Raw genomic sequence first — 11,266 nt, 5'->3', positions numbered from 1 at the left:
TATTGTAAGTAGAGATGTGGTTTTTGACGAGAAGACTCGTTGAAATTGGAAGGGAGAAGGTAAGCAAGTCCAAACTGAGCCTGGAATGTTTCATATGGCATGGGGACCTACAGAAGACAATGGAAGTGGTCCTTTTGTCGTCAGAGCTACTAGTGAAGACATTGATGCAGAAACCGTGACTAACTCTAATGAAGAAACATAGGAGGTCAGTCCAGAGTCGAGAGTAGAAGAACAAGATCCTATACAAGAAGTGAGACGTTCATCTCGACAAGTCAACAAGCCTGGATATCTTAAGGATTACGTTCTGCTAGCTGATATAGAGTGCAAAATATTGCTACTTGCATTGAATGATGAGCCGGTAACTATACGAGGAGCACTCAAAAACAAGACATGGAAACTGGCATGTAAGGATGAGATCGACTCTATAGATAAGAATGAGACTTGGGTCCTCGTGGAGAAACCACACGGAGTGAAGTTGATAGGACTCAAATGGGTATTCAAGATCAAGCGTAACGCAGACGGAAGCATCAACAAATTCAAATCAAGACTCGTTGCAAAGGGGTATGTTCAAGAGCACGACATAGATTACGATGAAGTCTTTGCTCCAGTGGCTCGGATAGAAACTATAAGGCTTCTTGTAGGTCTTGCTGCTGGGAATAGATGGGAGATCCATCATCTAGATGTAAAGACAGCCTTCTTGCATGGTGAGTTGATTGAAGATGTGTACGTGACACAGCCGGAAGGGTTTGTGAATAAAGGTGAAGAAAAAAAAGTCTACAAACTCAAGAAAGCTTTATATGGTCTGCGACTAGCTCCTAGAGCATGGAACACGAAGCTCGATCAGATACTGAAAGGATTAAGGTTTAAGAAGTGCACAAAAGAAAGCTCAGTCTATCGCAAGGAAGAAGAAGATAAGTTGCTTATAGTTGCTATATATTTCGATGATTTGTTCATCACTGGGAATTCTTTGAAGGCAATAAAAGAGTTCAAAGCATCGATGTCTGAGAAGTTTGAGATATCAGACTTGGGCTTGTTAACCTACTACCTCGGGATAGAGGTGAAACAGAGCTCAGAAGGTATTATGATCAAGCAAGAAGCATATGCTTGACATATACTGGAGGAAACAAATATGGATGACTGCAAATCAGTGTGCATACCGATGGAGTTTGGTCTGCAACTTTCAAAAGCAACGGATGAACTTGAAGTGGATGCAAGCGAATATAGAAGGAAGATAGGGTGCCTAAGATACTTAATGCATACAAGACCAGACATGGCGTTTAGTGTTGGTATGTTAAGTAGGTTCATGCATTCACCAAGAGAGTCGCACGGGAAACCCTTGAAGCAAGTGCTGAGATATTTGAAGGGCTCTTGTGGTTACGGTTTGAAGTTTAAGCATGGAGGATCTCAAGAACTTATAGGGTACAGCGATAGCAGCCACAACACTGATCCAGATGATGGAAGAAGTACTACTGGACATATTTTTTTCCTCGGTGACACACCAATATCTTGGTGCTAGCAGAAACAAGACTTGGTGGCTCTATCCTCCCGTGAAGCCGAATTCATGGCAGCGATAGAGGCTGCTAAACAAGCTATCTGGCTTCAAGAGTTAATGAGTGAGATCACTGGAAGAAAGGTTGAAAGAACACTGATTCTCGTGGATAACAAATCAGCGATTGCACTTGCCAAGAATCAAGTCTTCCATCGACGTAGTAAACACATTCACAAACGGATTCACTTTATCAGAGAATGTGTTGAGCGAGAGCTAATAGATGTGGAGCATGTACCGGGAACGGAGCAACGCGCAGACATAGTAACCATGGCACTAGCAAGGATCAAGTTCAAAGCGATGATGAAGCTGATCAAAGTACAAGACTTAAGTGAAAATGACTTGAAGCTTAGAAGGGAAAATGTTGGATAAGCTTCAAATGAGTTACTTGTGTGTTAAGTTATTAAAGATAAAGATGAATAACTTAATAGGTTTAGGATAAATATAAGATTCCTAGATAAACATGTAATAGGATAAGTTAAGAAGTTTCTATATAAATGGATCTAATGTAAGATGATCTCTACAAGAAAGAGAAAAGAAAGTTTAGAAAGAAATAAAACGAGGAAATAGTTTTATAGTTTTTGTGTCTTTGAATACTTTAAATTTCGTGTGGACCAAAACCAGTGGCATAATTTCGTAAATACTCTAGTAATTAAAGGATAATTTATAATTGAGGCTGAGAAGGCTTCATATAGCGACACGTTAGCTGGTATTCTTGTAAATAACTTACAATGACAATGTTACTTTCTCTCAATGTTTCTCTATTAATAAATAAGGGATTGTGGCAAACTTCAAAAATTCGCTGTCTCAACTAATGTCTATAAATCACGTTGTCGTGTGATTTTTTTTTTTGAAAAAATGTTAAATTAATTCAAACAAAAAAGTTGTTTTATATTTTTTGTTATATGAGAATTTATTTTTATTTTTTATAAAATCAGACATAAGCTTCAAGAAGCTATCTCGTGGCAAACCATAAGGCTAAATCACCTGTGTGCGCTTGGGCACGGATGGAAGAGAGCCTGTCGCGAACGTTCTTGTCCACCATCTGGATTAGCTGACTCGGTAACATTGGTCTTTCTCCATGTTTACGTTGGTTTCGTTCCATCCATATAGCATACAGAGTTGCTTGGAACAAATATCTCACGATGTAAAACTCTGTTTTATCTTTTGATAGAGCAGCAGTTGTATAAGTTGGTCCCACTGGTAGGCATAGCGCGTAGATAGCAGCTTCTGGGTTAATCCTTTCCAAATCTCCTGGCAACACATACAAGGGACATGCCAACTACATAATTGCATATAAACAATAAATTCAGCCCGTAAAAACATCTTCCCAAGTCTTTTCAAAGGCTCCACACTCAATTGCATATACATTTTCTAAATTTTAAAGTTAAATACATAATTAGACTATATTACACATATTCTTATTATATTAGTAAAATACAATTATTTCAGTACTGACATCTTAAAAGTTTCTAACAATTGACAAATAAAATGAATATAAACAGATTGAGTGGTTGGCGAAACAAAATGGATTGAGTGAGAGTATATTACAAAAATTAATAAATATTTCTAACTCCTACATCTAAAGTCACCCTATACTGTAACTTGTAACCATTCCGGTTTTCTCAGCTGTACCAAATCGGTGACCGGTTAAACCGTCTAAAAAGATAAGACGGGCTATTCCACTTCATCATCCATCTACAACTGCAAAATCAAAAGATGAGGCTTCACTCATCTTCTGCCTCTGCTCGCTGCTGCAACTTATTTTGTTCCTCCCACAAGGTTCTCTGTCTCTTTCGTCTATTGTCCGTATATTTGACATAAGTTGTTTTATAAACACGACGCTGACATTTATATTCATATGCACTACTGTTTGAAAGGCCAACGCAAGAGAAAGCGAATGGAAGTTTCAAGTTCCTGTAAAGCACAAAGATTTGGAGTTTCTGATCAAGAGGTTTGCTCCTCCACTCACGGCGGTTCTTCTTGCGGTTTCACCCATCTGTAATCCTCCAGGTAACACTAATAAAGAAGTTTAGAGCAGTCCTCTGCTTCTGAAACTGAACAAGATTGGGAGAAAATTCTAGAATGTTTTGTTGCTGTATTGGTGATTTCTTGTTTTGTGATATGTAGAATCTCTAGGCCAAACTTTGGATATACAAAGAGGAGCAACAGTGTTTAATAGAGCTTGTATTGGGTGTCATGATACAGGCGGAAACATTATTCAACCAGTGAGCTTTTAACACTTTTAATGAAAAAATCAGTTATGAATCATTCTTTGTTCTCTTCTTCTTGTTAATAAGTCCTTTCTTCCCAGGGAGCAACGCTTTTCCCAAGTGACCTCCAAAGGTAAGAACAACCAATGCTCTATGCTCCCAAGAGATGTCTTGTGTGCATCTATCAGATTCTGACAGGGAATAACTGGATAGACAGTTATTTGTCTCTTATGGTTTGCTATGGTTTTTACCTCTTTCACAGAAATGGAGTTGATACTGAGGAAGAGATATACCGTGTTACCTACTTTGGAAAGGGAAGAATGCCGGTGAGATCTTCTTTCCATTTAGCTAAATGATCTGAAGAGATCTATGACTGATGGTTTACTTACAGGGATTTGGGGAGAAATGCACGCCGAGGGGACAGTGTACCTTTGGACCGCGGTTGCAGGACGAAGAGATCAAGCTTCTGTCTGAGTTTGTAAAACTCCAGGCTGACCAAGGTTGGCCAAACGTATCTACCGATTAGCTAGTAGCAACAAAGATTAGTACAGTTTAATACAGTAAGAACATGCATCATTACATTGATGTTTATGTGTACCTTTCATGTCTAAAATTCAATGTATGGTGGCAAATAATATAACAAATAATATGAGAATTGGGACGCTTCATTGCAAACAAATGCTTATGCTCCAAGATATTCCATGAAGTACAACAAAACGAAAACATATATGTTCATAACTTTTTGCCTATTCTTGGCATTACAAAAATTATATTCCGAATATCTTGCCTCTGGAGAAAAATGTAGTGGAAAAGAATAGTGATTGTACCGTTGAATCCTCTGGTATGTTGTGCAGTGAAACTGTGAGAGCAAGCATAAGTTCACTCCTTTCATGGAGACTCACTCCGCTTTCGTTTCTTTGCATCGGATTCACCTAACTGCAACAAAAAAAAGCCATTCTCTGGTTCCTTAGTGTTTTGATGGAGTGGGGATCTGTTGTTGCTTGAACTTGGAATAAACTGATGTTCTTCAATCTCAGCCGCTGAGTCCAACACGGCTTCTATTTTGGATGAATGTTTAAGTTGTTTTCTTCTCTAAGAACTTGCTGGACATTCAAGTTAATAGGCTAAAAGTTCTCAGCCGTTTTACACCTCGAGGGTTTGGACACACTGGGAGATCGTGGAATAAATCGCAGCACACATTATACCGTTTCTCTGTTCTTGCACAGTTGGCTGCTTTCAACAAGCTTCCACAAACGTGGTTACATCATAGAGTGTAAAGGGCCAAGAGATCAATGCATTATTGACTTGCGGCACACACACACAAGTATTACTTGTCTTTAAAACTAATCTTGGAACATACAAATCAATTTGCAAAATTCAGACATAACATAACTTGCAAAACACACACACACATAAGTATTATTGACTTTAAAATTGAAGTACAAAAACATGTTTCTTTGAAGGATGTTATTTTTAGGACAGGTGATAAACATTGATATTTGATCTTTTCAGGAGGAGAATCTGTCACGGTCATGAGGCGAAGAGTAATCGATGTTTGGTCCATGAGGGATGATCCCAAACGGGTTTAGCGTAGGGTGGCTTCCGTAGTAATGTTGCTTGATGTGATCCATTTTCACAGTGCTGCTCATTCTATTGATTTGGTATACATCTTTTATGTAGTTGAAGATATTGAGATACTCTCTTAAGAGTCTCTTGTTGCATTTGAAGTGAACCGCGTAAACCTGCAACACAACAAAAGGATAACGTCAAGAATCTGAATGGATTTATGTAATTAAGAAAACAACTAAGAAGATTCAAAAATACCTCATCAAATCTTATAAGGGTGACGAATAATCGAACATCTGCTTCGGTGAAAGTGTTCCCACAGATGTATCGTTGTTTTCCGAGTACTGCCTCACATCTATCTACTGCTTCAAACACTTGGTTCACTGCCTGCAGAAAGAAAAAAAAAAACCAACATCTATTAGTTATATTCTGTTTTTTTCTTTCTACTTAAAATAAACATTAAAGGATCTTATACCTCATCGTAGGGTTCTTGTTTCCTAGCAAACCCACATCTATAAACACCGTTGTTTATCCCGTTGAAAACCCATTCATTAGTCTCATCAATTGCTTCTCTAAGATGACAAGGATAAAGATCGAGTGACGGGTTTTTGGCAACACCATTGAACTCAGTGTTGAACATCCTGATTATCTCTGAACTCTCATTGTTAACCACAGTCTTAAGCTTCTTATCCCACAGAATCTGAAACAATAATAAAAAAAACAAAAAAACAGAGACTTTTAACATTTTCAAGAAACATAACAAGAGAGAATTCAACAAGAGAGAATTCAACAAACTTACGGGAACAGTGTACTTTCCCACATAGTTGGGGCTAGCAATCTCATAGAGTGCTCTAACAGTCTTAGCACCATTAAGATAATCAGGCTCAGCTCCAGGGAGCTCAGAGTTCGAATCAGGGAAAACCCATCCTCTATGGTCATCAGTTTCATTAGTTCTTCCCCAAATTGTGTGGCACGACTAAACCAAAATTAAAAAAAAAAAAAAATGCTTTTTAGGGAAAGTATATTCAATAAAGCGAAACAAAAAGGGTGATTAGTACTGACCGAGAAGGTGATAGCTTCGTCAAGACCTTTGAGCATCAAGAAAGAGAGACATCTACAAGCCCATGGACAAGCGTAGGAAATGTAAAGATGGTATCTTCCGGATTCAGGTGGGAACTGAGAAGCAGGATCTTGTGACACAAAGCTGCGGAATGTGGACGCTGTTCTCACAAAAGCTCCTGATTCTGATGTCTCATCTACCCCAGACCTGGCCATATCTGTGCTTTACACAATTAAAAGATGATTCCTTTTTTAAGTTTTCAAGAAAAGTCACATGATTAAATATCAAATCGAACCTATAACACAATTAAAAGATTGATTATTTGCTAACAAGATCGGAGAGGTTGGAGAAAACCTGATAGAGAGTGAAAGTCGCTCTTTTTGAACGATGACTTTTTGTGGCGATAAGGCTAGAAAAGGATGTGTTGACTCAGCTGCTGCTTTTGTAGCGAAAGAGAAGGAAGGAGAAAATGACTTTTGCCTTTCGTTAGTCATTGCTTTTGTCACCCTCCCCCCCAAACGAGTTGTTGACTCAGCTGCTTTTGTCACGCGTACCGTGTTAACTCAGTTCTAGAAAAAGCGTGCCGACTTTTCAGAACGGTTTATACGTCATGGATGACCGGGTCTTTTGTAACAGTTTGAACTAGGTCCGGGCATTTCGGGTATCCCGTATCAGTTCAGTTCGAGTATTTTAGCTAACGGATAGTTTAGATAAAGGTTAGAGGATCCATTTACTATCTAATCTACTTTTGGTTCGAGTTCGGTTCAGATAGTAAATTAGAAACGGGATTCCGGTTCTCATTTGGTTTTCAGATTACTTTAGATATTTTGGATAAAACTATCTGGATACTTTCAGATACTTTTATGTAGTTTGGATACTTTAAAATAATTTAGTTTTCTTCAAATATTTTCGGATATGTTAAATAGATTTTTAAATTATAAATAAATAAATATATATATATATCTATATAATATATAATATATAATTATTATTTTTATACATTTGGATACACGTTCGGTTCAAGTTTGGTTCGGTTAGTTCTGATATAGAAATATAGGAACCATTCGAGTATTCGAGAGTTTCGGTTCAGTTCTTTGGTTCCGTTTTTTTTTCCTTGGTCTAGTTTGAACCATAAAAATGATTATCCAAAAAAAATGAAAATGAGAAAGATCTGAAAAGAAAAGCAAAACCTGAAAAGAAAGTTACCAAGGTACATTTTCAAGACTCTATATTGGTTGGTCAGATGAGAATCATCAAGAAAAGGACTGATGAATTAATGAGTAGTTCCACAATGTCATATAAACCATTCATGACATACTGTTTCAGTGCACCGTTGCTCGACAAAGTATAGGTGATCTCTAGTGTTCTTTTCCTTGTTAAAGGTTTTGGAGATTCTCTTTTTGAGAATATCATTCAAACTGGTTACTTCTTGTTTTGAAGCAAAGAGAGAGAAAAAAACTTGAAATGAGCACCTAGGAAGGTGCAAAATTTTATATTTAACTGAATAATCTTTGACCTTAAGCATATATAAGATCATGCACACATATATATAGCGAGAAACTTAAATTTTAAGTGAAATCTGACCGCAACTTAGAATTGTCTTCCATTTAGGTCATTTTTGCAATGGCAAATTTACGAAGAAAGACTTCTAGAGAAGTCTTCTATGATAAGCAAGTTATTTTTGTAATTGACCAAAATATTTCAGATATTTGACTTTTACAAAGAAAACTTCGTAGAAGTATCTTTTCTTCCCATCACATGAAGTCATCGAACTGTCGGCAACAAGTCTTTGTATGTTAGTTTTCTAATTAACCAATAGAGAAGACTTCATTGAAAAGTCATATCTGCAAAACTTCGGTCAACAAAACTTGTATGCTTATTAGAGAAAATGCTATTATTATTTTTTTCAAAAAATGAGATTTTTACTCAATCATCCTCATCTTGATATTATCATTTTCATCAAGTATTTACAATATTGTCAAATTCTCATTTTTGAAAAAATAATAATATCATTTTCTCTAGTAAAACCTTCAATTGAAAATACTATTATTCATGAAAATGCTATTATATTTGTACCCTTTTCTTGGTAACAACCTTCAATTGAATTTAAAAAAAAAAACTAATTAGTAAAATAGTAAATAAGATTAAAAAAGTATGTGTATATATGAAAATATTATTATTACCTCTTCAAAGATCTTGTCCTTCTCTTGTGTGGTCAACTGGACCGGTGAACCATCTGGAGTCTATTGCATTAACTGGGTCTGACGCTCTTCGATTTGAGCCTTCACATCGTTGTAGATCTTTTCAGATATAGGATCCACAAAATTGCCAGCTTGGGTATGGTGTGTCTCCTTGAAAAGTTGGGAAAGAGATGGTACTTCTACTTTACGAACGGCCTAAAAACGTTAATTAAATATATTATAATACTATATAAGTAGATATTAATTAACTAATAGAAATTAAATGAGTTATACGCGGACGAGATCCCCGCCATGACAGAAGAGGGACACCAACACCTTCTCTCCGATTCCCAAATTTCTCTCCTATACCAGGGACAAACTCAAAAACCCATATTAAGAGCGCATGAACACAGCCATGAAGTGTGTAACTCTTCTTTCCATCATAGGTGAGTACTTTAATAGACCTCAAGAAAGCTTCTGGATCCATCACTCTTTTAGCACAATGTAAAGGGATTCTGTTGTTGCTTGAAATTCCAAATATCCCAATGCATAGCAGACACAACAAACCTATCATCACTCGCTTCTCTCGAGACTAATTTCTGCAAATAGGAAAAAGGGCTTGGCTCTTTCAATGTAGGTCCTTCTAATGTCAGCACGTTCATCTCTAGCCATAAACTTTCATGCTCCACATCCCAAATCTCATTCTTGTCGAAAGGATCACAATTTAGCCCCGTAATTTCTCCAAACTCGTACAAAGAAAACCGCAGCGGCATACAGTCTATCAAGGACCACATCTCATGAATGCTCTTGATAGCCAATTGATTGGCGAGAAAATGGTGAACACAAGAAGCAGACCAAGTGTATTCCAACTCTTTTAGCTTCAGAATCACTCCAACAGCTGATTCCCTCAACTCAGACACAACATCATCCCCGACAGCTTCTAGCACTGTTTGAATGTTGGCCAAAAAACAACTATGGTTCGTGATCCTACTCTGAATTGGGGTTTTATCAACATCATACAGCCTTTTCAGATAATTTCTTGCACCCGAAGAAGAAGCCATACCTACTAAAAAGAAGAAGCAATATTACTATCCAATGAAAACATCAGGCCCAAAAAGGAAACAATTTCAAACAATCAAATAGAATCTTTCACAATTCTCACGTTTTTTAATTAAATTGATTTGAAATTTGAAGTTTAGAAGAAATTGAGAATTAGGGTTCCAATTTTTTTACTTGGAATCAACTAATAAACAATAACAAAAACTCGAATAGCATAGATTAAAGACTCACGTATAAGAGTAAGCTGCAACTGAAACCAGATGTGACTGAGCCGAAATCGATTTGGGTTTGTCCAGAAACAAGGAGACGGAGACGAAGGCCGATGTGACTGAGACAAAAACGATTTGCTTTTCTCGTGACGGAAAAGAGAGGGTCGGAGATGGAGATGACGGAGACGACGGAGACGACGAGGAGAGGTTTTGTGATGGAAAAGAGAGGGTCGGAGATGGAGATGACGGAGACGACGAGGAGAGGTTTTGTGTTTCTATCGTTGTCGAACTCCGACAAAAAGTAAATTCTTTATTCCTTTTTTTCCAATTTTGGTATAATTATTAATAATGGCAAAATCGTAAATTTCAATGTTCTGAAAGTAACTCTAGTAGTTTCAAATTTATAGGAGTTACTCTAGTTATTTCATGATTGTTTAGAGTCATTCTAAGTAGTTTCTCTATAAACATTCATATGTTCCAATACCCTATTTGGTCGTCTCTTGCAAAACACGAAAATGAAGGATTTTCAATCTCTAGGTGTTTTCTCTTAAGATAGCTGTTTAAATTTTTATTACTAATTGGGTTTTCGATGTAAGTCTTTTGTTTAGTTGAGTACAATATACTTTATATTCGACGATTATTATGTTTTAAATTATAGGATCAGATACTACCAAGAAGATGGTGTTGCCATTTCATCTTTTCCTGATTCACAGATGGAGTTTGTTAGTTCTGGCGTACCAACCATGACTCTTTCCAAGCTCAAATTCATATCAGGGATGAAGTGTAATGCTATTTATCCAGATGCTGGGGGCTATCTTTATGCAGAATTTCGTGCTGCTTTTGTCTGGGATAATAAGATACACGATTGGAGACCCCGACCTAGGACGTATACACGTGTGGATCTGTCATTGCTAAATATCCTGATGTTTTCCATGCTCATACGCTGATCTTATGACTGTTAATGGTTTTGTTTATCGTACCTTTAAGGACGCTTACATGACATTCGTATTTGATAACAAGCATTGATCACATCATTTCTTTAACTATTGTTCTACTATTTAATGATTTACCTTTTTAATTTAAATGCATAATAATTAATAAAATAAAACAGCTGGGTGACAGATTTTCATCATTGTTAAGAGTTATATTTTGTTATTTACCAAACTAGTTTTAATATAAAACATCATAAACGATTCGCCAATTTTATATACCTTCTGAAAAACTACATAAGATCAACTTTGCCTAAAAATTTTATATGATGTTATTGAGATAACTTGATAACATCATTTCAAACATATGCTGACATTCATTATGTCTCATTATTATTAAATAATAATTTTGTAAGCAATTATATCTTTTTTAATACAAAACATGTTAAACCGCGCGAGGGGAAGCAATTCTCAATTAGAATTAGATATTTTCAAGTTGTTTTC

General features: G+C 36.6%; 2 protein-coding genes across 3 annotated transcripts; one reads left to right on the top strand and one right to left on the bottom strand.

The window, feature by feature from the left end:
* The first annotated feature begins 2,990 nt into the window (after positions 1-2,990).
* On the top strand, positions 2,991-4,438 carry LOC125575701 (cytochrome c6, chloroplastic-like). The gene is made up of 6 exons (XM_048747850.1): positions 2,991-3,328; positions 3,427-3,559; positions 3,677-3,774; positions 3,861-3,892; positions 4,022-4,085; positions 4,151-4,438. Exons 1-6 carry the CDS (start codon positions 3,266-3,268, stop codon positions 4,283-4,285), a joined length of 525 nt encoding a protein of 174 aa, XP_048603807.1. The 5' UTR covers positions 2,991-3,265; the 3' UTR covers positions 4,286-4,438.
* Positions 4,439-5,056: 618 nt separating this feature from the next.
* On the bottom strand, positions 5,057-6,953 carry LOC106381694 (glutathionyl-hydroquinone reductase YqjG-like). 2 transcript variants are annotated; one of them, XM_013821619.3, is made up of 6 exons: positions 6,740-6,953; positions 6,388-6,602; positions 6,125-6,301; positions 5,801-6,025; positions 5,584-5,712; positions 5,057-5,501 (listed from the first exon to the last, which is right to left on the bottom strand). In XM_013821619.3, exons 2-6 carry the CDS (start codon positions 6,598-6,600, stop codon positions 5,268-5,270), a joined length of 978 nt encoding a protein of 325 aa, XP_013677073.2. In that variant the 5' UTR covers positions 6,601-6,602; positions 6,740-6,953; the 3' UTR covers positions 5,057-5,267. The 2 variants fall into 2 exon arrangements, with proteins under 2 accessions (XP_013677073.2, XP_022552384.2); XM_022696663.2 differs by lacking the exon at positions 6,740-6,953 and having other exon boundaries at positions 6,388-6,726.
* Between the last annotated feature and the right edge of the window lie 4,313 nt (positions 6,954-11,266).

The sequence above is a fragment of the Brassica napus genome, chromosome C2 (assembly GCF_020379485.1).
Source record: "Brassica napus cultivar Da-Ae chromosome C2, Da-Ae, whole genome shotgun sequence".
Taxonomy (NCBI): domain Eukaryota; kingdom Viridiplantae; phylum Streptophyta; class Magnoliopsida; order Brassicales; family Brassicaceae; genus Brassica; species Brassica napus.
Note: the sequence above shows the minus strand (reverse complement) of the source record. Positions and strands in the feature narration are given on the sequence as shown.

Excerpts from the sequence above, each read along its gene's own strand:
- LOC106381694 (XM_013821619.3), bottom strand. The coding sequence starts at position 6,600 with ATGGCCAGGTCTGGGGTAGATGAGACATCAGAATCAGGAGCTTTTGTG. Across the intron at positions 6,026-6,124 it reads TGGGAAAGTACACTGTTCCC|ATTCTGTGGGATAAGAAGCT; the intron begins GTAAGTTTGTTG and ends TTATTGTTTCAG. Across the intron at positions 5,713-5,800 it reads AACAAGAACCCTACGATGAG|GCAGTGAACCAAGTGTTTGA; the intron begins GTATAAGATCCT and ends TTCTTTCTGCAG.
- LOC125575701 (XM_048747850.1), top strand. The coding sequence starts at position 3,266 with ATGAGGCTTCACTCATCTTCTGCCTCTGCTCGCTGCTGCAACTTATTT. Across the intron at positions 3,329-3,426 it reads TATTTTGTTCCTCCCACAAG|GCCAACGCAAGAGAAAGCGA; the intron begins GTTCTCTGTCTC and ends ACTGTTTGAAAG. Across the intron at positions 3,775-3,860 it reads GCGGAAACATTATTCAACCA|GGAGCAACGCTTTTCCCAAG; the intron begins GTGAGCTTTTAA and ends CTTTCTTCCCAG.